The following is a 25,981-nucleotide window of genomic DNA, read 5'->3' as shown; positions in this document are numbered from 1 at the left end:
AAAATTAAAAATCGTGTAAAACTACTTTCATAAAAAAATATATGTAACTATATGAAATGCTGATGCTTATGAACCAGTTAATGACATTATCTGAAAGTGTGAATCTCAAAGAACAAATTTGACGTTTTTTTTTCCAAATTGATCAAAACATACAGCTAAAATAGTCTTAGTCTTATGACTTAAAGGGTACATATCCTACATTTATACTGTATTTTATTAAAGACCAATTTATAAAATTTTTGTGTGGGTTTATGTTCCAAAATAGTCATAATTCCTTTTTATAAGACCATTTTCAGCCACTCTTTATTTCTTAGAACTAAACAGGCTGTTTCTGTGACTGTGACTGTGTCTTTAACTGATTAAAGCCCTGAACTGCGGATCATTTAATAAGCGGTCCGGCTGAAACGCTCCTTATAACTTCAGCATTAATGGGCGGAGCTAAACTGCTGTAGGATGAATGCGTTGTGACTTCACTAAAACAGTGGGTTTAAACAGGGCTGTGTTTATAGGCTAGTTTCCATACATTGGCTGTGTGGACTGAGGAGTGAACAGTGTATTTTGAAACTTTACCAATGTATGTACACTATCACATTTTTATAAAAAAATCTGATATAGTACCCATACATTATGTATACACACATAGTGTATAGTATACATACATGGAAAATGTTCTTCTGGAGCCCTTTAACTGATGAACTGCTGGTTTTTAACTAAACAACAAAAATCCACATTAAAGGATGTTCATCAAGGTATATCTACTAGAAAATGTCAGAGGAGCTCAAACCTGTCTTGCAATGCTCCTGGTGGGTCGAGGGCCAAAAGACAGAACAGCACACACATAAAGAAGGTACATAGGCTTCAAATGCTGGTTAAGTAGTTATTAAAAAGTATAACAATGAACTATATTTTGTTGTTCAACAATACAGGATTAAATAAGTTTTGTATTGTATAAAAACAGGTTTGTTGTCTGATTGGGAGAGGGGGTGGGATTAGGGAAACTTTCTGCAGGCCTTATTTTCTGCATTGCTACTTTAGACCATTCACAAGTTCTGTGGCATTTGTCCTCATCACACTAAATGTAGGTGACGTCCTCAGAGTGCAGCTGTTGAAAACACAGTGAACTGTCTTTGTGGGGTGTTTCCATTGACTTCTGTATTACTGTATGTACATGCTGCTCTGCCTTCAATGAACCCCAAATCTAAACTCATTAAATGAAAGAATATCAGATTCTTTTATTCTTCAAATGAAACAATGCCCCCCCCCACACACACCCCACTGGAGTGTTAACAGAAAATACTCCAAAGTGTATATAAAACGGAGCTAAGGTTTGCAGTAAAATCAGAGACCACCCTTCTTTTATTTCATTTACCTTTAAAAAGGCCAATAAAAACAAGTTATTAGTTTTCAGAACCAGTAAAAAAAAAGTACAGAGAACATTTAACAAAAAATTTCCAAAGGGCTGAACATTTATTCCATTTTTTGGGAGATTTACTTTCCTGCTGATTTCTCTGAAAAATGTTTTTCCACACCTCCAAAGTTCAGTTTTAGAAGCTGTAATCCCAAACACATTCAGTGATGTTGAGATCTGGACTCTGGGGCGGTCAGTCCACTGTTCTGAGAGCACCAGCAGCTTCTTAAATTTCCTTTTCTCCGTAAGGGCTTCTTGACAGCTACACATTGCACTGAAGTGTCTTCTCACAGGGGAGGATGGACGGAAACACCTGTGGATTTTTTTAGATTTAAAGCAAAAGAGTAGCTGGGCTTTCTCCTCTCTTAAAGATAAAAGCTGAGGGTGAAAGTGTTTGGTGGTCTACCAGGTCTGCTCTTCATCTTTCACAATGTTTTTCTACTCTAGTTTTGGAAATTCGTTTTTTTCCCCACTCATTTCCCTTTGGCTTTCCCTCTCCTTACGCAAGATAATCCTATCTCCTATCTTCTGAATAAATTAATAACTTGAAATTAAATAAATGGTCTCTACTTTTCCACATGACTGTAAATTATACTGAAAAATATCTGCAAAAATTATACCAAAAATTTTAAAGATAAAAACTGTACTGTGAAAGTGAAAATATGTACTGTGTCAAAATATTAAAAGTATGGAGCCAAAAATTATACTTAAACATTTACAACATATCATGGAAAACTGAATTTCCTTCACTATTCTGAAATGAGAGTTTGATGCAGTGATCATTAATAAAATGTACATATCTAAATTTTAACTTTATCATTCACTCTGCAAAAACAGCTTGTTCCCTATTCATTGTTTTTAATACAGCCCCACCCACCCACACTGAGGTTATGTGTGTTGTTTCAGCCTGGTCTGCTTTTTGAATGAGGCACAATACAGTAAAGCCAACCAGAACAGAGCTAATTTAAATATATCAGTCTTAAAGGCACATTAACAAAAAAATGCCATTTAGTTGTAGGGGAAAAGAGAGGTTTGAAAACGGTCATGTAAAAATTAATGACAGTTTTTGCCACATAAAGTGAACCTTGCATGAAAAAAATAAAACTGTAAGACATCATTTAACAACTGAAATTAAAAGTCTTCTTTGTTTGGTGGTACAAGGACTACTGAGTGGTACTAGTCCTCACACAAAGACACATTTTAATAGCTTTGGGAGATCATTTCACACTGAGTTTGGTTGAATGTTTTTAAATAAAACTAGTAAGTTAAAATGTGTGGGAATCTGACTGATTGGCAAGAAAAACAGACACAAAATCTGGCCTTCGAGATTTGTAACCAGTACTTTGAAAGTGTAAATGAAAACATAAAAAGTATGAAATGTCAATTTTGATCCAACTGGAGTAAGTACAAATATTCCAAAATAACACAAGTTCATTACTTAAATACAGTACTTAAGTACAGTTACTCAAGCCTTTTTCCAACCTTGATTATACTGTAATCAAGATTATGATTATTCTGCGTCTGGGAAACTCATACAAGGGGAAAAAAGACGATTCTGAGGATTAGAAGAAAGAACTTTTTTATATTTGTTGTGAAGCTACAAAACATTCTTGTGCTGGTGACATATTTACAATTTTTGTTGACAGTACAGTGTTGATGATAAAATTCACAGCTTTCATAAGTCTCACAAGAAAAGAAAAACAGCACACCCAAATCACAAAAGTGCAATAAATACATGCTGTATTTCTCCAATCGCCTCTGTGGAAAGACCCAGTTCTTCTTCCATCAGCACTGAAACATCCGATTTAAAAAATAATCAAAATACAACGCTCTGAAAACAAGAATCCTATTGTAAGTCTACATGAACAACAAATCATTTATGACTACCAGCATCAGTTACTGACGGTGATCCTTTTTTTTTCCTCCTCTCTTATGGTTATTTGAAGCAAGTCCTACATGATTTTCACATGATTACAATGACTGCACAGTCAACAGGAAATCAACAGATACAGAAGGTTAGATAAGTGTATTGTGTCAGAGCCTTGGATGCGACATTAAAAGAGCACCTAGTCGATCATAACGCTCGTCTCGATCGCGTCCCGCTTACGGTGTGACTTCTGAATCGCGTGCCCTCTTCCAGTTTACTAGAAAGAAACTACAGTGTAGTGTTTCCATGTAACAATTCACATTCAGTGCACATTGTTTAAAGGGTCTCGTCACATTGTTATTCCTGTTCAAACAGATGGACAATATACATTTTATAAAAAAAAGAAAAAGAAAAAAAAGAAAGGGTTTCTGAAAGACTCCAGTTTAATGGTTTAAATTGTACCATTGTTAACGGCCCCCTGGGTCAAATGTGCAGTCGTTAGCTTCATGAACTGACCAGGGATCTGGGGTTGCCTACAAATTAGACTACCACACTCAGCGTTTGGCATTAGAACTTGATCTAACCTACAATGTGTGACGGAAAAGGACAGAACAGAATGCCAACCAAGGATTAATGGGGTTCCAAGCAGCTTGGGCCTATTCTCTGAAACATCATCTAGCTAGGAGAGCCAACATCGAGCTAGGAGATGAAAAATGTAGAAAGATGCTGCATAACGCAGCTGAGAAAGCTGGTATTCATTTAAAAAATGCATTAGATATTTGGTTAAAAGTAAAGCTTCCGACTGAGTCTCCACTGGGGGCTTAATGTACAGGTCTGTAATAGTCCGCTATTTGGAATAGAAAGGTGCTGACTAGGACAGTCATTGCTGGTTTTGTCATCTATCTCAAGGTGCAAGGCAAATAACAGTGTAGTGGGGGGGGGTATTAAGAAGTGAATTTCGGAGTTCAAGGCACGTGTCCAGCTCTTTCAAAAGTCACCCAGGGAGAGCTGAGGGGTTGTAACACATACACACATGCACGCTCATGCCACTGGGTGGAGCAAATTAACCGTCAGGTGCCACATGCACGTGTGAACAACACTGGAACAAACCGAAGGTCTTTGGATTTGTCTTGTCGCATTTTTAAACGGGCTGGTGCTGATTCATGCTGTGTCAAGAATGGTTATTTATGTAATTTGCCCAACAGTGTGGCTGGAGTCTTAAAACACGTGCCGAGTGCTCATTACTGCAACCGCTCATTAGTGCTCAAAGGAGACGTGGGGAACCCACCGCCTGGATTATCACGGAGAAAAAGTTGGGTAAATTATCAGGCTGAACCAGCAGGGGGAGCTCAATTCTATGTAGTGTAGTTTCATGTACATAACTTGTAGTGAGTTTTTGTATAACATACTTCATCCTAGAGTGGTTTAGATACAAGAGATGTTTAAACATTGTAAATGAACGTAATAAATAAACATCTATAACTGTACTGTTAAGTACTAAAAACTGAGATGGGTAGGAGATACAGTAAGTGTCACTGTTAAAGGGGAATTCCGACTATTTTGCTAAATTTCTACATAATACTAGCTAAGATATAAACAAAGTCATTCAGAGTGGTTTGATGTGAAATACTGCATTCATACAGTGGGGGTGACAGAAACTAGACATCTGAAGCATTTATTGCCTCACAAAGCACCACAGAAAGCTATTATAAGAAGCAGTTATGAATAAGCTACCTGATGCACCTAAAATGCGTTTGTTTTTTTTAAACTATTCACGTAAGGAACAAATAGTTCCCAAGGGAACATATTTTTTTCAGATTTACTATTACTTTACCATGATCAAGATTACATATTAAACACAGAAGACATGTGTTTTAGGGATGCACTGAAAGTTCAGCAACTGAAACATCCCGCTCGATACACAGAACAAAATAATAGAAGCAGAAAGTCCCCACTAACATAACATCTGTAGTCACAGTTTTTGAAAGTTCTTAAAAATCCCCAAATGGCAGTGGCACATGCAAAGTGTAACTAAAAAACATAATGGAATCATTTGCCTTGGATGATCAAACATCCTCTTTTGTTGAAGACGTAATAAATTATTTTTTAATAATTTATTTGATTGTTTTTACTGTTTTATTTATTTTTAGCTTTTTTTTATCTGTGTCAGAATTTTTGGCTAGATATTCATTACGGTGCATCACTATAGCAATAACATCTGTTTGTGGATACTGCGACCCCTGGATCCTATCACCACCAATGTAAAGAAATCAGAGCTGGCAGGTTTCACTACAGTGCACCATTTCAAATCAAGCTACCCTGAATGACTGTTTTCAACTCAATAACTGAATTATGTAGAATTTTCAAAAAGTCAGTCCCTTTTAAAATTAGTGGTTAGGACCCAAAATCACATTTTGTTCTGGGCCTCACAGAAAGTGCTTCATTCAGACAAGCATTTCCCTTTGGCCAAAGCTGAAAAAGGGTCTGAATGACTGAGCATTTGCTAACATTCATAGTCGACTGGTGTCAAAACACTGACGTGTACATGTGAATGTGCAATCCCCACTTGGCTGAAAGACCAGGACTGAGCTGAACATTCAGTATGAGAATTCAGGTTGCAGCAGGGGGCATGTCAGAAAGGATAAACACAGCTATGGGTTACATAACAGGCTTGCTATGCATTATTAAGCGTTTGCAGGGGAAAGCGGGCGAGTAGCTCTGCAGCATCAAGCGCTCAAGTTCGGCTCTGACGTTTTGCCACGCCGAATGATCTCGTTCCATATTTCATTAACTGTGACATCACGGTCCTCCTCTGCAGGATGTGCGCCATGTGCCGAGACTACAGCTGCACTTCAGCCAGAAAGCTCTGTGCAGCATTTTGAATGTGTTGGGAGGAGGTGGGAATTACACAACTGATTAGGACATGATTAGCCATGAACTGGACTGGCTACTCAGCATGTTCAGAATTCTTAAAAGCAATCTGGAATAAAATAATTAAACCAAAAACAATTTCCTGGAAAAGGTCTTTGGAGTAAATCAAGCATTCTGGGTGAAAGGGAACCAAAATAATAATGAACCAAAAATCAGCTTGGTTCACAAACGTTTCTAAGGGGACACAAGAGCTCACAAATTAAGTTCAGTTCCAGGGCAAGGAGAGATGGAGACATGCATTAGGCCTTCATGTGCTCGCGAGTTACAATGTGCCATGACAGCGTTCCCCGCTCTCTGATTACTATTAAAGTGCATGAACTAGCCGAGATTCTACCTGAGAGGCTGTGGGACTAAGTGCAGTTTCTACTTAATTGCTGAGACTGTGGCCACTCGTTTATGTGCTGCGCCTTGTGGACAATCGCGTATACTTGTGCATTCATCAAAGTGAACACTGGGAACCAGCTGGCATTGATGCTGTAGCGAGTTACAACTAGCTACCCATTAGCTAGCTACATGTAAAACTGTTCTGGGCTACAGTTATTCGTACTTTCATTCATTTCTATGTCTGCTAATGTTAGCAATATTTTGTACATATCGTTAAGGTTATAAAAATAAGAGCCAATCTTCCTCTTGGCAAAAGCATGTGTGACTAGCATGTGCTTGCATGTGTTGAGACATCACTGGCAGAGCCGATTTTTCACCCACACTGACATAACCTCCAAATAGTGATTTCCAAACCCTTGTGCTATGAATCATAAAAGTACCATAAGGATCTGTATTCACATCATCGAGTTACAGTAAGCGGTCTTGTCCAATTAACAGAGCAACTGTTTTACCCTCGTCTTTTTTAAAAAATAACACACTGGTGTTTTGGAATGATCATCTACCACAAAAAATACCTAATACAGATACCAATATACAATTATTAGTAACAGAAAAACATTGCTATGAATAGCAAAAAAATAAAAAACAAAACGCTGTTGTTGGTACTAGCTAAAAAAAGGAAAACAAAAATCTACAGATTTTCAATTGAGAGCTAAAACCCAGTGTTTTAAAATGACGTTCTCCTACTGAACAGACACTTTTTTATCTGCATAATTCTTCATAATACCACCAGAGGTCAGCTTCTTCTTCAATGAAACAGCAGTTAAGACTCAGAAATACTTTAGATCCTCTATACATCGTCAGCCGGTAGGTCAGGAACGCTTATTTTTGCCCGGGTGAAGAATGCCATCTTCTCTCTAGGAATGCAGAAAAAAGGAAAGACGAACCCAAACAGAAATATAAATCTGCCTGATTATTCATAATGGATTTCAACAATCAATAAGGGCAAGATTAAAGAAACATTTCAACCGAAAGATGCTCATGAGAGTAAGCAACTAGCTTACTTTCACTGCTAGTTGGGTTAGTAATTCTGTAATGGAAAGTTAAATGATTTGGAAACGTTCTAGTGACCGACCCTGTCCTAGAGAAACTATGTACTATTAACACCTCACATTAGCATTTGTTTTTAGTGATCGGATCACGTTCAGTTGACCCTGTAAAATATCAGATGTAAACACCTAGGATGCATTATGATTGGTCATAATCGGATCACTCAAACCACATTTTAAAATGGTCAGAGATACTTATTTTCACATACAAAATCAACAAAATATGTAATTTGACCAGGGATGCTCAAACTTTTGCAAACCGCTGCATGTGTTGATTTGCTTTTTACGTATCAATGGAATCTCATCTGGTTACACTGGTTACTGTGGACGCAATTTAAGTATTTCCTGATACTATCCAATAAAAAAAATAAATAAACACATTAATACAAGGTGTAATAAAGCTTTATGTAACGTTCACCTGAAGGACTGGACTTCAGGCCCCTCTTTACGGCTCTGCCCTCGAATCTTGTGCACTTCCTTAGCTGCCGCCCGCATCATCTTCTCCACTCTTTGCTCCTGCAGTTGCTCCTCTTGAGTCTGCCAACATCAAGAAAGCACAGCACAGATGATAAACATGGACCCCAATAGAAATACTTTCACTGGATAAAAAATAGCCAGTAATTTTTAATTACTCTTCAAATGCATAATTCAAAAGTAAATTAGACAAGATCACAGCGATTCCACAACTGAATTTGATAAAGGATCGTCTCAAACATGTTACATATGCAAAATATTACTAAGTGACGATCATCTCTGTGGCTGCTATTTCTGAAGTGACCTTTCAAAAATCCTTCAGATTTTCTTGTCACTGATCCCACTGGTCCAAACACAGCAAGTTTGATCATGTGGGCTCAAATGGAGACATTTACATTGTGTTACTAACAGAAACTGCAGACATGACAAAGTCTGGGAAAAATCTTAATTACACCACCTTTAAATGGAAAGAAATGACGACACGAATTGTGTAATCTTTTAGAATGCTTTACAGATTAAAGTGTTAAGCTTCTAATGAGTAATCTGTACTGGAACACATTTTGAAAGCAACCTTCTCGACCCTGGCAGAACATTTGACTCGTTGCACACCAAGAACAGTGGGTGCCAGATATGCTGGTTGTGTATGTGCAATTGCAGTGCCTCACCTGTTTTTCGGCTTGTCTGAGCAGCAGACGAAAACGTTCATCCTCCTGTACCCAGGCAGGGAGGCTGTGCTGGCCCTGCTGCCGAGCGCTCTCCAGCTGCTCCTTCAGCTGCCGCAGCACACGCAGCTCCTCGCTCAGCCGGTTGTGACGTGTCCGTGACACTTGCAACTCCAGCTCCAGGTCCAGAGGGGTCCGCAGAACACCGTCCAGCCCACGTACCTGCATTGGAGGCTGGAGGGGGGTGGTGGGGGAGAGTGTAGGGGAGGGGGTGGACGGTGGGAGGGAGAAAAAGGCAGATCTTAGTTTTATATTTATAGACCTCAGTACACAGTTCATTTCTTTTTCATACCACAACAGCAGCATAGGGGTTTTAAGACAACCATAACAGCAGAGGGGTCTAAATAAATCAACTGACAGCTCTTAGCTTGTCTCTGAACTTTTATGCACTCTAACTTCATATGAATGGAAAACACTGTTCAGAGCTATGAGAATTTGATATGAAGATATATGATTATCCTGTGAATTACGAATGCATATTTTAATGAACTTGCCAAAAATGTTTAGAAAAAAAAAAAAATAAATAATAATATATATATATATATATATATATATATATATATATACCTATTAGCTTATGTTTCAGCTTAACAAAACCTATCAAATGTAACAGTAGTTAAGTTGTTTTTATGCCATTCAACATTTCACAACTTTCTCTGTTAGCTCAAATTTAGATGCTCAAGCCATGACTGATTCCTGTGTGTGTGCGCATGAAAGGGTGATGTTTATTACAAACAGCCAATCCAAAAAACATGAGGAGTTAACCAGCTTATTTTCCAATAAAAATGAATGCTACTATGTAAATATGCAGAAAGTAAAGCATTTATAACAATAAAAAGCATTTATAACACTAAAAAGCAAGGCTGTCACTCCTGGCGCTGTGAGAGTTGGCCCAAAATGGACCAGTGGGGTCTGCCTCCATCAGAAAACTGTCCCTGATTGGAGTTGTTTATGATATGAAATCCCGACCCTGCCACGGGGCAGCTTACACATGCAGCTTACACATGCAGTTTAAGTTGCTATAGTACTGTAACCTAGTTAAAAAGTGGCCGATCATCTCGAGACAGAAAATACAGTGGTTAAATTGAATTAACCACTGTATTTGTTACTTAACCAAGAAAGCAAGAAATCCTGCTTTATGAGACAGATCCAGACCACTGGTTTCAAGGTATTTCTACTGCAATGTGTTTTGTATGGCAAACTAGTCAAACTATTTTACTGTTTAAGGTACGTTGGCATGTCTCGGCTATAGGTACTGAATTAGCGATGCCATTTTCATCAAGCACAAATGCTTCTTTATACTTGTGCTCTCAATAAGCTTCCTTAAATTCCTTAATGAACTTCATCATCTAACAGCGCAGTCAAGAGTGAACTTGACCTTTCCAGAGTGCCTGGGAAGCCACACAGGGGGCCGGCACACCTACTTCCTCTGAGGCAGCTGGCACTTCATTAACACTGACCTTGGGTCAGTCAGGAAATGTCAGCATTAAATATTAAACTGCTGATCACATATTCACCTTCTCTTTTCGGAGAACAAAATTCTTTTGGTCTTTCAGGAAGGAAAACAGGTGTGGTGTTTCTCTGAAATAATAAAATGCCAGCTATGACTGTGCAAATTTGTACTTAAAGTCTTCAGGTTCGTAATGCAGTGGGTGTTTCATAGGAAACTGCAGTTCTGATAATTAGTGAGGAAGGTGCTGTTGGGAGGAAATGCTAATGTGACTGTGGGAAGTGTGAAGTTTATGACTTACCTTTTTAATGCGGACGCTGCGTCTCTCTGAGGCATTCCGGACGAAGGGAGACTTCTTGGACAATGTGGAGCTGTCGCTGTCACTGCGGTTAATCTAAAGAAGAACATAAACAAGAAAGCGTGAGAATACACGTATATGTTAAACTGTAACCTACTGATGTTCTGGTTCTGGAGAACTCTCGCTGGTTGTATAAAAAACTAAGTTGAAATTTTGATTAAGACTACCCTTAAGTACTTCTTAAGGTTAAGTGTGTTGCACCAAGAAGCCTTAAGGGATACTTAAGCGTTTCCATTAGTGAAACTGTCACACACCCTTATATTTTTCCTTATGTATTGAAATTCCCTTAAGTATATCCTCAAGCATAAAGTTTTTAAACTTGTCAGTTCCCAGAAAACTTCAGGTAATTTCAGGTAAGGGAAAATGCTCCGTTAACATTATTAGGCAATGTAAGAAACTTAAAAACATGGCAGAGATTTTGGAGATGTTTCAAGACGATAATGTACACACGCAAGTTCTTAGCAATAAAGACAATTCTAAGTGCTAAACAGGACTGAATGTGGACAGATCAAGTCCATCGATAAATGTACGATATCACTTGTGAGCTGTAAGACGACCTTGACTGCCACACTGTAAAATTGGTAAATACCCTTTTTTTATATATATATAATTTTTTTGGATTTTTACCCAATTTTCTCCCCAATTTAGTCATTTCCAATTCCACCTGCTAGTTAGGACTCCCCCAGTCACACAATATTACCAAAGCTAGGAGGGTGAAGGCTAACACAGGCTTCCTCCAAGACCTGTGAAAACAGCCACCTCATCTTTTCGAACTGCCACTCACGCAACGTCATTGGACAGCCAAACGTGCTCGGAGGAAAGCGCCAACCGCCAGATCTGTTACATCAGCTAACAGATGCCTGCGCTGACTAGCATCGCGTTAAGTGATGGGGGGAGAAGGAGGGGCCATCCTACCCAGCCAGAGAGAGCGAGGCCAATTGTGCTCTCTTGGACTCCCGGCTACGGATGGCTGTAGCATCACCAGGGACCGAACTCGCGATCTCCTGATGACAGGGCCAACGCTTAGACAGTTGCGCCACTCGGGAGCCTTAAATACCCATTTTTGACACATTTCCACAACTTATACTAATAATGCACGTTTGTAGTGAATGCAGAAGTAAATTTTAAAAAGTAATTTAAATTTAACATATCAATAAATAAATATTTTTTGTTGACCCTAACAAAGCATTCAGGTGTTGTGAGTTGTGAAAAATAGTATATTTTCTATATAGTTCTATATTTGACTTAACTGGCAACAGCATATTATTTTTCTTTTCTGAAATAAATAAAGGTTGTTAGCAGCCATGTAACAATTCAACATATACCTTTGTTAGAAAAGAGTTTTTCTTTTAGGCTGTTTAAGAATATACTATATGGCTTTGCTCTGCTGTAGCTGTAGAGACATCATTGCTGAACTTGGCCAAACCCAGATAGTTTGACAGAAAGGGGACTGACTGACTTGCAAAACAGCCAACCAGTGTTTCTACATGACATGCAGGAGTAGGCAAATGTAGAGCCAATCAAAAACAAGGATAAAAACATATCTGCAAGAAGCAATTTGTAAATTGCTCAATTTTTATTCATATTTGTAATGGCTATATTTAAAACCATTCAAGTTCATTTCCAGTGGAGTATATATATATGTATATGCGCACTGACCCTGCAGATATACTGGCTCTGGGGACCTGGGGAGAAGGTCTTGGAGCGGATAATAGTGTTGCCCCTCATAAAAGGATTCTGTTGGTTGATTTCAGGCCGCCGCTCCTTAGGCCGGACCACAGAGGCAGAGCTAGGTAGGCCCTCCATGCTTGTCTCCTTATTCACCTGTCACATCCAAAAGATAATCATGAATCACAGATCCTTACAACAGCATATCTTCAAAATGACTTTTTAGTAAAACTTTTTCTGAATCAGCAACTACACAAAAAGCACAGAAGATTCCGACACACATTTGGCTCAGCCTTGGCTCATTACGAAGGTTTCCCAACCCCAGGTCTGGAGCCCCCTTGTGCTGTATATTTTTGTTTTTCCTTGCTCTAATACATCTGATTTACATATATCTCACTGTAAACTCCTTCTTGAGTTGAACTAGGTGTTTCAAGGCAGGATAAACACAGAAGTATGGAGTATACAGGGGGGATCCAAGACTGGTCTTGGGAAACACCACATTAGGATACAGTAACAAACAGCAAATGTCAGCAGCTCACAGCTCTAAAGAGCTTAAATGTCTGGGCGTTTTGGTAGAAACTGTGCCATATTGTCACATGATACAGTACTGTGCAAAAGCCAGAGACCACCTTTCCATTTATAGAATTTCCATCCAAAACAGACATTAGGTACAGATTATTCATTTTTCAGTGTCAGGGAAAAAGAAGAAAACATATATTTAACAGTTAGGAGACTTGCTTGCAGTTTTTTTTTTAAAATTATGCAGAGATATTTTTCCACATTTTCTAGGTTAGTTGCATTTTCTGCTTCAAGTAATCCCAATTAATTATAGTGTTATAGTGAAAATTTCTAATTCTCCTTTTGTCTATTTTTTTTCCTCAGTAATGGCTTCTTGACAGCTACACATCCTTTCAGACCAATAGCATTGAGTAGTTTTCTCACAGCAGAAGGATGGACAGAAACACCTCTGGATTTTTGCAGATCTGAAGCAAGAGAGGAGCTTGATGAATTGCACGATTGCTACGATTCCCATTTTTTTATATTTTTTGACTACAGTTAAAAAGTGGATTATGTTATATCTAATCTCTTCAGAAATATCTCAGACATTTAGATGCACATGTGAGAAACTGCAGGGCACCTACAGTGTTTTCAGGGAAGTGCTTGTGTGAAATGTGTGCATCTTTGAAGGGGAACATAATGTCATCATCTTTTTGGTAGGACACAGCTGTAACTCACCGATCAATCAAAGATTGGGAGGACAGAAGAGTTAAAGTGTGGTAAGATGCACACAAGTAAGGAGTGAACACATCATATATAGATAGATCTGATATTATACTTAGTGTTGGAGTTTTTTGTACAATTGCCTGTTGAATATATGTTTCCTGCTTTTTTTCCCTGACACTGAAACATTTGTACTTAATGGCCATTTCGACTGGAAACACAAAAAAGTGGTTACATAACTGTAAAGGATCTAAGTGTCTGGGGAAAATGTTTTGTAAGTAAGAAAGCAAACCTTTTCTGGGATAGCTGCTGCTGGAACAGGCTGGGCCACCTCCTCTTCATCCTCCTCTTCCACTTCCCACTGGCAACCTTCAGGGTAAAACTCTTCCCCCTCAATGTCACTGCCCACCCCATCCACAAAGACGTCACCCTCCAGAGGATCTGTGTGCCTGAAAACACAGAGCACAGAATAGCAGAAAACGCATCAATCAACACATTAATCAATCTAAAAATCTCAACGAAACCCAGAGAGCGCCTAAGCCTGATAAATGGATCAACCACAGCCCGTAATAAAGCTGCACACCATTAAACATCAATCTGTCGACAATAAACCATAAAGAATCTAATGTCAAAAAAACAAATACCACAGAGGGATGAGCAAGGAAGGGCGGAGCTGTTCTTTCGCTGTAGAATGCGGCTGGGCCACATTCCTTATCTATTCGAATTCTATGCGGAAAAGAGAGACCGTTTCAGCTGCTCGGAAAGCAGGTCATGGTTTTGAGTCATGCGGGGAATTACAGGAGTTAGGCCTGCATATTTTCCGAGTGCCGTTTCTGTGGCGTGAGATTCTGGTTCAGCCAAGCAAACGTAAGTAATGGGATAAAGTCTCACTGAGTTCTGGTGTGTCTGTAATTTCAAAAATCCCTTGAAGTGTAAATCAACCAAACTTGCTCACCAAACACAGGTTGACAAACATCCTCTTCAACTGTCAAATGGTTCATTTAACACAAAACTGATCCGAAACCTTGTTCCATGCAGTCATGTTTTTTTTTCCAGGTTTAGCAGTTTTTCCAGGTTTTAAGCAGAAAGCTGTTAGCTGGCTGCATAATGACTGCAGATATGAGTTTGCTTCTAAAAATGCAGATTTCCTCTTAAAAGCACCCAGGCTTCTTTGTTATAACAGTTTTGACGGGCACACCATCTGAACCAGTCTCTTGAAGGAGGAAAGAAAAGTGAGTAAGTTTTCTTTTGGGCCACCACGCTGTGGAAGCATCCCCATGAGAGCTCAGGTATTTTGCAGTGAGGACAAGCGGAGGTGCGAGTCGAAATTCAAACCAGTCTGTCTTTGTTTGGGCTTGGGGCTTGCAGGTGAGAGACAGGATGTAGCTGTAGCACGGCCTCTCCATTGACTGATGGAGCAAGGGCCACCTCGGCTGGGGAATACACTCATTATTCCCCTTCATTCCGGACAGACTCAGAAACAACTCCTATTGCTCTCTGCGCTAAGTTGTAATGTTCCTTGCGACTCTTTAGCATCAGGCTATGCTGGACATTTCAAGGTTACTTAGCTACTAACTAAAGGCAAAATGTGATTCATCACAGAACAGTGTTTAGTTTTAATAGTAACAGAGGGCCACTCACCAGTGTTCCTCAGGTGCATTCTGTAAGTTAGCTGCGGGGTTTTCTGCGGCGCTGGGTATCGTAGTCTAAAGGTGTGATGAACAGAAATACACTGTTGTCATTGGCAACACGATAGGATTTTAAATTAATTGAGACTGGAAACTCAGAAATTGCAATATACATATATACACACAATATCAATAAAACGATGTGCATTTTGTGTGTTCATAATTTTCTTACTAAATAATTTAATAAACATATGACGTATCATATTCTACAATACCTTATTTATGTAAATACATTTTCAGCGCATTAAAATGTATTTTAGGCTTCTGATCCTTCCAAAGTCAAAAACTGTCAAGCGGTGTGACTATTCTACCATATATGCATAATAAGTAAACTATTCAAAAGGTAATTTAGGCTATTCTAAATAACATTTCATCTATTCTAAATAAATTAGTTAAAAAAATAAATTTCTGTTACATAACATGTTGAAAAACATTTGTCCATACATTCAGATTTCCCTGAATGTCATGTGGCACAGCTGACAATGGATCTTTATTCTGACATATTTACAAAAAACGAATGGGCACAGTATTGCACCATAAAGACAACCACCAAGTGACCTTCATGGTGCAGTGCTAAGGTCTGTAGGTTTTTCAATAATATTTAATATTTAACATTTAGTACAAATAATAGATTCTATACATTTTCAACAGTGGTACATAATTTTAAAATATACACGGTTTTTATTAATGGGTGGTTGCACCACTGACATTTTCTGGGAGGTAAAATCAAATTTTTTTTTTACCTTCATAGAAGCTATGAAACAAATATCAATGATTTTAATACATTCTTGCAGCTACAAAAATGCACATTATGATGTTTGTAATAAGAATTTTTCACAATGATAATGCTCAAAGCCTTATTTGTCATTGGCCTGCACGTGTCTGTATGTTTATCACCTCCTCTGGCTGTGTGGAGGTCTCTGGCTCTTTGTGCTTGCCATCCATGTCTGCAATGTACATGTAGTTGAGGAGGTTATACCACTTGGTGCACCACTGTTCTGAACAGTCCACATCAGCCAAACTTATCTGAGCACCAGCCTTGAAAAGATAAAAAGCAGAATGAGAATTAAACAGACATTTAGTCTGGTAGGATGTGGATTATACATCACTAGTCCCAAAGGTACCACTAGCTGCTCCCTTTTCATAACTTCATAATATACATGAATGCTCCATCTATGATGAAAGCATTACCCAGGTCTTACTAGTTTTCAAGTCTATCCCTAAAGCCAGATTATTTAGCACAAGATTAAATGACTGAATAACCTTTGCTCAATCCAACCAGCTCCAAACCTTGACATACAGGCGTGTAGCAGACAGCTGTGAACTGAACCTAAAGCAGACCTACCAGGCACTCCTCTCTTCCAGGCTTGCTGGTGCTGCAGACATCAATGCGCAGGGTTTTCTGTCTAAGCACGGCAGGAGAGAGCTGCACACTAAACACTTCGTTCATCTCCACTGTGTCGTGGGGCAAGGAGCCACGGGTGCGGAACAGGCAGCGAGTGGCCTCTGGGCAGGGCAGTACCACCGCCCGAACATATCTGTGGAGGCGAGAAAACGGATCTGTGCCACAGTGCACTACTCAGCCATAGGGGGTTGAAATAAAAAGCCAGAGACCTGTAAGTAGGGTGGGTCTCAGAATATAATGCAGGGCAAAGCTTTGCTGTCTATAAATGTGCAATCATTAAGATATAAAAGGAAAAAGCAATGGTTCCTGATTATTAAGAGCTCACTCATACCCCAAGGTTAATAAATTATACCCATAATTTATAACCATTTTAAGTTGATGTTTTGCTTCTGGAGTTCAAAACTAAAGCTATAAGGCTAACATCTCTAACAAGAATGAAAAGCTAAAGCCCTTTCCCTTTGTATGACTGAACGTCTCCTTTAGAGTGTTGTAGAGTAAGCTTTTAAAACATAAAACGAGACTTTTGAGAAGGAGACTTTTCTGAGAAGGAAGCTTTAGCCGAATTTATGAACTGAGGCAAATTAAACTGAATACACATACAGAGTCTGACTTAACGGGCCATTTTCACTTCATATCATACATTTTCTGTGACAGTTAGCTCTAATTAACATCAAACTCAGAAATAAAAATTCTTAATGCTGCCCTAAGTTCTGCTCATTTCAAGCGAAATAGAGCTGGCTAAGAGAACCAGAGGGACATACATGTTCTGGCTGGCAGGCAGGGAGAGGGCACTGCAGTTGGTCAGCTGAACGATGAAGACAGCAAATCGCTTCTCTTTAACTTCGTACTTCAGGCCTAATCTGATCTGAGCACAGCTGGCCGATCCTCCATCATCATACCCCAGCAGCTGCTCTGTAGGGACTCCATGCCTGTGGAGATGTTTATCAGTTGTCAGCACACCTCAGTCTCTGTGTTACTATTTACTAGTAAATTACTATTTTTTTTCCCAATAGCATTGGTTAAGCAACTGTTTATTTGTTGGTTAACAGTTAATTGGTTAACCATTTACGTCCCAAAATAATGAGTGTTTTACAATTATTAGTGGGAGAAATATGTAATGTGAATTATGAATCAGCTGATAAAAGAAGCCTGTGAGTCAAGCTTACACATAATTCTGCATTCTGTATTATTCCAACATTACAGTGTTACCTTTTCTCTAAATGTCTGATGAGGCATCACTGTAGTAGCTGTAGCGCTAAACCAGCCATCTAAAGTGCAGACACCTGAGCTGTAAGCAATTTGACCTGGTCACCTACCTTTTCTCCGAGGCCTCATACACTCCACTGTCTCCTGCCACCGATTCATCAGACACGGCTGACGTTACGCCCACCTTCTTTGAGCCGGGCCCCAAAACCTTCGTTTGCGCAATAACATCTACAGACACAAGAGGTAAAGGAGAAACATGACACTGTGTCAGCCTTCATCGTATAGGTTGGGTGTTAGGTTGCAGTGCTGAGTTCACACAGTGGACTAAGTAGTAGCGATCTGTAACTCTATCTTCCTCCTGTAGCCATTCAGAACGCTTATCTGTAGTGTCAGGTGAAGTCCTAAAACACTTTCCAGACAGCCCACACTGGCTGCAAGGAGGAGGCAGAAGGCTCAAATTTATTGATTTATTAAAAGGTGGTTGTAAATTTTAGCACCAAAAATGGCAAGACCATTGATCAATGTTCCAACATACTAACACATTTCTACTCACATTCTTATATGTTTTACTGTCTGCCTCATTCGGTCTTGTCAAGCACAATTATTGTATTTGTTGGGCTTTAAGCCTACTTTTTCACTATTGTGCACTTCTGACTGCATTGTAATTTGAAATTGTACTGCACTGTCTGTGGGTCCATGTCTTAGTTACTTGTACTTTACAGACATTGAAAATAAGCTCAGTCTTGTATGAATGCTGCCATTCCATTGAAAACTCATCGTTGTATGCAAAAGTTTGAATACCTCTGGTCAAATTACATGTTTTGTTGATTTTCTAACTAAAAATAAGTTAATACATCCTCTAGATACATTTTAAATATGCCATTTTTCGCAAATCTTAATGCACACTTCATATTTTTTTGGTGAGCTCAACATGTTGGAATAAATAAATTAATAAACAGTGTCATTGCTTTTGTACAGGCCACAAATGTATATTTTAGTTTTTTTCCTAATACGTTAAATTCAACAAATAAACACTAATTATGCATTAAAATGTGCAGAAGTTTGTTGTCTTTTGAGGATGTGTTAACTTACTTGCCGAAACTTTTGCATATGACTGTATATGGGAGGGATGACAAAGTTCTCATTGACGTATACCCTTAAAGACCAGGGGTGGGGAACACTGCTCTAAGGACCTGTCGGAGGACTAGTCTTCTTCACTCATAACTATGTACCCTACATCAGAGGTTATCCCTGGTAAGCTGGAGTCCAGCACAGTTTGGTGATTTCCCTACTCAAACACAGAACTCGGGAGTTACTTACCAAGTTTACCAACTGTGTTTGAGCAAAGAAATCAGCAAACAGTTCTAGATACCAGCTCACCAGGACCACAACTGAACAATAAGCCTAGCGTTTAAGGTGTTCATGCAGTCTACAGTTCCATTTCCTAATTTCAGCAAAATGCAACACAATCCTTATACATGGTATTAGAAGTCTATGGTTTACATTGAGGTGTAAGTATTCAAGTATTCAGACACTTTTGTTTTTTGTTATTTAATGTACTTTCAGGGCACATATCCACATCAAATTTAGACACAATGTCTTTTGACTTTGTACTTACTTATATGAACAAAAAAGTGCGTATTCATAAGAATAAGCTAAGCTATGTTTAAAAAAACAAAATTGATGTGGAAAAAGTAGTACGTTTCTTCACTCATTCATGTTTCTTTCAATGATGTACAATGCTGTAGTACTATTTGCAGAGATGCAGCCTCGTATCATGTTATTAGAATCAAATGGATAACCTTCTTTTTCCTAACATGACTGAGTTTTTTTTTTTTTTTTTTGGGTTAGTTTTGTGTGGGCTGAGGTTGTAGAGATGATCGCTGCACTGTTCACTGCTTGTTGTTCTTTGTGTAACTGTCAATCATGCTGCTTTCAGTCATGCTTCAATGCTTTTCAAGTGACTGCAGGTTTCTCTCTTACACTTCTTATCATTAGTCCTAGAGCTGGCTGCTGAATCTTGTATGGCCTACCTGTCCGGGGACGATAAGTTGTGGATGTTTAAGGTCTTTGCTAGAGCTCTGTAGTTTTTTCTATTCAAGTGTTGTTTAACAGTGCTATCCCTGAGATACTGAGAAAGCCCCTTCACCATTGATTTTTTTTTGCACATACAAACTCAAAAAACATTATGTGCGTAAATTTGAAGCAGATATATATGCATTGAAGGTATATTAAATTAGAAAAATAAAAGTGTCTGAATACTTGTTTTCCTTCACTGCGCATGTCAACAATAACAAAAAAAGGTCACAATTTCTGAGCCAATAACCTGTTGCGTAAAAATCACTAGTTCTAAATCCCAGTCCTGGAGTAGCCCTGTCCTGCATATTTCAGTGTTTTTCACATTTTTCTTCTGCTTTCACACCCACTTCAAATCAGCCAATTATTAATCAGGTGTGTTAGAGATGGGAAAACACCAAAATATGCAGGAATGGGAAACACCAAAACCATAGCTGGTAACCACTGGTGTGAACAGAGCTTTTACATACCTTTAGCAGCCTCTCCAGCAGCTGTACTGGCGTCCTGTTTAGCATCGCGGTAAGCTAGCTGTGCCAGCTGTGCTAGTTGCTGTTCCCCCTCCAGCCGCAGCTCAGCAAGCCGGGCCTGCAGCTCCAGGTCAAGGTGTGAGGCCGGGCCCGGGAAGGCCTCTCCAGCCAAGAAGGAGGCGTCGGGGACAAGTGGTGAACAGGGTGGGGAGAGCGAGGACAGAGAGGAGCGTGGCGACAGGGAGCTCATGGAGCGCGGCGTCTCAGACAGACGCGAAATCAGCATTCGCTGGCCAGGGCCCAGGTTGCCACCTGCCGGCCCAGAGGACACCTCGTTTTCATGGATGGTAGTGATAGAGCTGGAGGGCCTGTAGCTGGACGAAGCGCCCTCCTGCAGCAGTGAGTCCAGCTTGACCTGGAAATCCGGGTCATTCAGCTCAGGCTGTTCCAGGTAGATGTCGGTGAAGCTGAGCGAAGAGGATGAGCCGAGACTAGAAGTAGCCAAAGAACCTCGGCTGGAGGTGAGCGAACCACGGCTGCTGCCTGAAGAACACGACAGGTTGCTGGCTGACAGGCTGGTGGCGAGAGACAGAGAGAGAGAGACAGAGACAGAGAGAGAGAGAGAGAGAGGGAGAGAGAGGGAGAGAGAGAAACAGAGAGAGAGGAAAACAGAACAGACAAGAGCAAAGGCAGCATTAAGAAGAGCAGACTTACACTTCAACCTTCCATTTCTATTTCTGTCTGGAAATCTCATTCACCCCTCCTTCCTCACTCTTCCACCACTCTACCCTAGTTCCTCTCTCTGCAACTTCAAATGCATTCTGCTCTAAAGCAAACATGCTAATTAAAGCATGGCAGGCTCATTAACGGAATGCGCCAGGGACTCTCTCCACACTTCCATGCCTTTGATGTGCATCAGCCAGAACCAAAGAATGAATTAGGCATGATTCAAGAACAAAAAGTGGTGACAAAAGCTATTGTTAAAGTTAGTCAGCAGTGTTGGGACTCCATAATTTTACATCTTCAAAAGGCAAAAGTCTCTGGTGAGTCCTGCAAAATGCCTTTAAGCGTACTTCAGAACAAATCTGTCTCGATTACACAGCTCTTACATCATCTTACATAACACTGATATCTCATGACGTGTAATTTTGGGAGAGAAAAAATTCTGCTAATATTTAAAGGGGGTAAGAATTCACAATGAATAAAGATCACAGCAAACAGTTTAGAAACAGCTGCCAACACTGATAAACTGCACTATCAGCATTTGCATTCACAAACTACAGCATTCAAAAAATATACTGCACTACATACACACACATATATATATATATACACACACACACACACACAATGTTACCTCTTCAGTTGTGTATGTAGTGAGGAAGCCTGCCTCACCACCTCCTCCAACTCCTTCACCAGTTTGTTCCTCTTGCAATGCAGCTTCAACCTGCAGGACAAAACAAGAGTGAGAAAAAAACTTGTTTTTTTTACATCACATATTCTGTATGACATGTCTAGTGCCTTTTACAGAACTTAAATATTTCAATCAAGCATGGGCAATATGGAAACGATATAACACTGCAATACTTGAAGATATTTTTGTGATATGTATTATGATATTTGGTTTTTCTAAAGTTTGCAAACAAGTTTGAATGGACAAAATGCAGCAAAAAAAAAGAAGTCCCACTTTTTTTTAAAAGGCTATAAAAAATGTCACATGCTGACAACCAGAGATGTTCACAAGTTGCAACGCGGGTCTGAGTCAAGTCTCAAGTCTTTAGTAGAAAAATCTTGTTTTGTTACTACATGTAGAATTGCAAAAAAACATACTAAAAACCTGTCAAGTTTGACTCAGCATCAAATAACAATAGTCAAAACAACTTTAAACGTCTGGTTAGTCTGTACTTTGTGTAGCAAGTGTGCTAGCTAACTAGCATAACAACTAATCCAGTTGAAATTTTGTTAAGTTCTAAATTAATGTGATTTGTAACTTACTAAAACTTCAGCTAGATGAGCTGACAACATCAATTAAATCAGCACTAGCTAGGATACTTGGTATCCAAAGGACCTGATAGCCGACTGGTTCAAGTGGTTTCGCCTCTTTTCTTTAAAACACCACATTTGCATGTAGCACTTCATTCCTTTCATCAGACTGAAAGTTTTCATCAACATTTGAGTCCATATCGAACCTGAAGCTGCTGCAAGCTGTAGAACAGCATTGCAGTAATGGCTGTACATGACTGTATCAAAACTGACAGGGAATGTTGGTGGACCTAATTTAATCAGGTTTGTTCATGTTTTTCCCCCCTCAGGCTGAAATTTCATGAGTCTTAAGTCCGCAGTTGAGTGGCCGAGTCACAAGTCATTTAAGGGCAAGATCGAATCGACCCAGTCTACATGCAACTCAAGTTGGAGTTGCTGACTCAAGCCCCCATCTCTGCTGACAGCCAATCAGCAACTTGTTGTAAGCAGTGTATGAATTACTATACACTGGCCGCTGTTGTTTACAGGCTGTTCTTGAAGTACTGACAGCACCCATTACATAACACATAGTGCATCGTAACATAATTTACCACAATAACATGATCATGTTGCCCATATCTACTTTCAACCACCGACCATGTTTTATTTTTCCATCATTCTATGTCAGATTATATTAATTTCACTGATTTCTTTTACACTTAAAAGGCTACCCTAACAACCCTTCATGTCTGAGTGAAGTTACAGCGGAATGCCGTGGAACACAAGGGCTGGAGAAGGCGCCCATTGTGCTCAACCTACATCCCCCTGCTTCGGCAGCTCAGGTTACAGGAAGAGTGCAGATGCCAAGCTCAATGAGGATACAGTATCTAGTGTGCAGAACAAGCGCCCTGTTCAAATAACTGAGGTGGTGGGGGGGGGGTTCGGGGGGTGGCTGAGAAAAGAGTGGAGAAAAGACTAGAAAGTAAAAGTCAGAAAGAAAGATGCAGAGAGAAAGATACAGGGAACGAAAAGAGCGAGGGACAGAGTGAAAGAACGAAAGAACAAAGAGGCCTAATTGCCATTCTCACCTAGGGAACCTGAGCTGAAGACGCAGGTGTCCTCACTCTAAGGGAGCCTTAGGGAGAAAAGACGGAGTACTGGTGCCTGGCACACGTCTACAATCTTATTCCTCCTCATTAGGAAGGATCAGCCTGATATGACACTATTCATTCTGCACACTGCTAAGTGCTACTATAAACTAGTGTGGCAGAATATGAACAAAATACACTTATATTTTTTACACAGAGCAACTGCAGCACACCCGCAGTTTATTAAAAATGCTTAGTGAATCAGCAATGTTGCACAGTTAAAGACTGGTCTCCATTATTTTAACCAAAACACAGAAAACAAAAAAACACTGCAATTGGTTAGGGGTGTCATTTGTATACTGCAGTGATAGCAACACTGTTTCACAAATGTATATTCGTTGTGTATTATATATGGCACTGCTTTTTTGCACAACACAAACTTACGGTAGCTTGGCTTTCCTTTTGTCATTATTGATGGCTGTGATGTCTTACTGCGACAAGATTTGACTAAGTATGTTTTACAAGCCTTGGAAATTTTATGCTCTGCTTCCTCAAGTTGCATGTGTAGCATCCCAACTGAGTTCGGTTTTCCACAAACAGCTGCTCCACTGAATTAACCTTGGGGACTGAAAACTTACACGCTGGTTTCAAAGCACCTGACCTAACTTTGCTATAACATTTCCATGTAACATTCTACTCAAGGCAAAGCTGAGAAAGAGCAGAAAAGAATCCGACTGATTCGATTGATTTGATTCATGCTTTTTTAGCTGTCATTTAGCACTACCCCCTTTAAAAGGGCTTGCTATGATTGGCAGCCTCACCTCTCAGTTAACGCTTTGCTCTGGTTATCACGCGCAGCCTGCAGGTCCTGCTCCAGCCGCTTCTTTTCGGTCTCAATCTTCTCTGCGTCATTGGGTGCACGCTTGCATGGCTTGACGTACTGCAGCTCCTTCAATAGTTCCTCTTTCTCGTTGATGAGGATCAGCCGGTCCCGCTCAGGATCCAGCAAGCCCGGCCATGCGTCACTGTCCAATTTGGCTATCTGGACCTTAATGTTAGCAATCCTGAATGAGGGAAAGCAGAGAGATGGATGTATATATGGACAGCTAAACAGCACAGGCAAAAACATTTCTATAATTAAATAGTTTAATGAGAAAAGTGAAGCAACAGTTGTTAAAGAGACAGTACCTCCTTTTCGCCTCTTCATACTTCAAGCTCAGTCGTACCTTCTCAGCCAGTTTATTGGAGCTTGAAACAAACTAGTTCATTGGGAAGATAGAGCAGAGATGCTTAGATTTCAAAGCAAAAAACATTCCCAAGAAGCCAATCATATTTAGGGCTTTTTCCCTCCAGACATGGATTAACTGAACTCTTGGACTAAATAACATTAGTAATTCAGGGCTGCAGGGTCAATCGTATTTTTATCGTTACCATGATTCGAGTTTCTCCAATAAACACATCATTGGCTGTGATGGTGCAACAGATCAAATTCTCTGACACGTGCAGCGCCACTGTGCTGTAATTAGTTTGCCATTTAAGGGCAAGTCCAAAGCCAGTCTACAAGCAACTCACGTTGGAGTTCTGAACCATGATCTCTTGCGTGGTGAGAAAGTAACTTAACCATTTAGCTGACTGAGCTGTGTATTTGTAATTGATTGGTCAAACTCTACTCTGAACTACTAACCTGTAAAAATGTAAGTGAATCTATTAACATGATTATTCACACTCAGTGTGTAAAATATGAGAAGCAACAATGGCTACTGTGACAAAACTTGTATCACTTAAGGAGATTTTTAAGGAAATAAACACACACACATACATACATGTATACAAAGACCTAATCTGAGTCCAGGAAACTAGTTTAAGCCAGTGGTTCCCAATCTGGTACTGGACATTTTTTGTCCTGAATATATTTAATTTTTCCCCCTGCTCTGACACACCTGATCCAACTAACCACCTAATTAACATGTTCCTGAATTTAAGTGTGTGTTAGAGCAGAGAAAACACTAAAGTATGGACAGCCGGGCTACTCCAGGACTAAGACTAAAACACACAGTTTTCAAGCACAAACTAAAGGTCTTAAAAACTTTTTTAAATTACTGCACCCAAAAATGCTAATGTTGCTAAAAATGAATTAAACTTAGTACAGACTAGTAACCATTACGCTAACTTCATTTATTCATTGTTAGCCATATTAAAACTTTTTGCGGGTCAAGTGTGCCTGTAACACCCTTACTTCAGCCGGTATGTCAGTCTGGGACTCTGCATCAGAGTAGAGGCGAGGAAGGGACAGGTTCGAATTAGCCAGGGAGGGGCTACTGGCCCACAGCTCAGATTGGGAGCCATAATCCAACTGGAAGCCGTCCTTTAGCACGGCTAGTTTCTGACAATGAAAAGAGGACTTACAGTTAGCCATGAATCAGTTAGTAAAGCATCATAATAAGACATTTGTGTGAAACTGGGTCAAACTAAACCTCCTGCAAAGTGCTTGAATTACTATTTTTCTTTATAATTGACAACAAACATCTTCTAATGTAGTGTTTATTTGTAAAAACGG

At 39.6% G+C, this 25,981-nt stretch overlaps 1 protein-coding gene across 1 annotated transcript in view; it reads right to left on the bottom strand.

Annotated features, from left to right (window-relative positions):
• Positions 1-2,970: 2,970 nt before the first annotated feature.
• wwc1 (WW and C2 domain containing 1) overlaps positions 2,971-25,981 on the bottom strand; it is a 39,949-nt gene continuing 16,938 nt past the window's right edge. The window contains exons 7-22 of the mRNA XM_036587564.1: positions 25,661-25,807; positions 24,613-24,683; positions 24,246-24,488; positions 21,732-21,821; positions 20,378-20,949; positions 17,942-18,059; positions 17,387-17,554; positions 16,566-16,758; positions 16,118-16,258; positions 15,174-15,238; positions 13,825-13,981; positions 12,303-12,467; positions 10,587-10,679; positions 8,779-9,009; positions 8,058-8,176; positions 2,971-7,447 (exon numbers count right to left, since the gene is read on the bottom strand). Coding sequence (XP_036443457.1) covers positions 7,381-7,447; positions 8,058-8,176; positions 8,779-9,009; positions 10,587-10,679; positions 12,303-12,467; positions 13,825-13,981; positions 15,174-15,238; positions 16,118-16,258; positions 16,566-16,758; positions 17,387-17,554; positions 17,942-18,059; positions 20,378-20,949; positions 21,732-21,821; positions 24,246-24,488; positions 24,613-24,683; positions 25,661-25,807 — 2,640 coding nt within the window. The 3' untranslated portion in view covers positions 2,971-7,380. The remainder of the gene's footprint in view (positions 7,448-8,057; positions 8,177-8,778; positions 9,010-10,586; positions 10,680-12,302; positions 12,468-13,824; positions 13,982-15,173; positions 15,239-16,117; positions 16,259-16,565; positions 16,759-17,386; positions 17,555-17,941; positions 18,060-20,377; positions 20,950-21,731; positions 21,822-24,245; positions 24,489-24,612; positions 24,684-25,660; positions 25,808-25,981) is intronic.

Source organism: Colossoma macropomum, unplaced genomic scaffold (genome assembly GCF_904425465.1).
Source record: "Colossoma macropomum unplaced genomic scaffold, Colossoma_macropomum, whole genome shotgun sequence".
Taxonomy (NCBI): domain Eukaryota; kingdom Metazoa; phylum Chordata; class Actinopteri; order Characiformes; family Serrasalmidae; genus Colossoma; species Colossoma macropomum.
The sequence above is the reverse complement of the archived record's forward strand: the minus strand, read 5'-3'. Positions and strand labels throughout refer to the sequence as shown.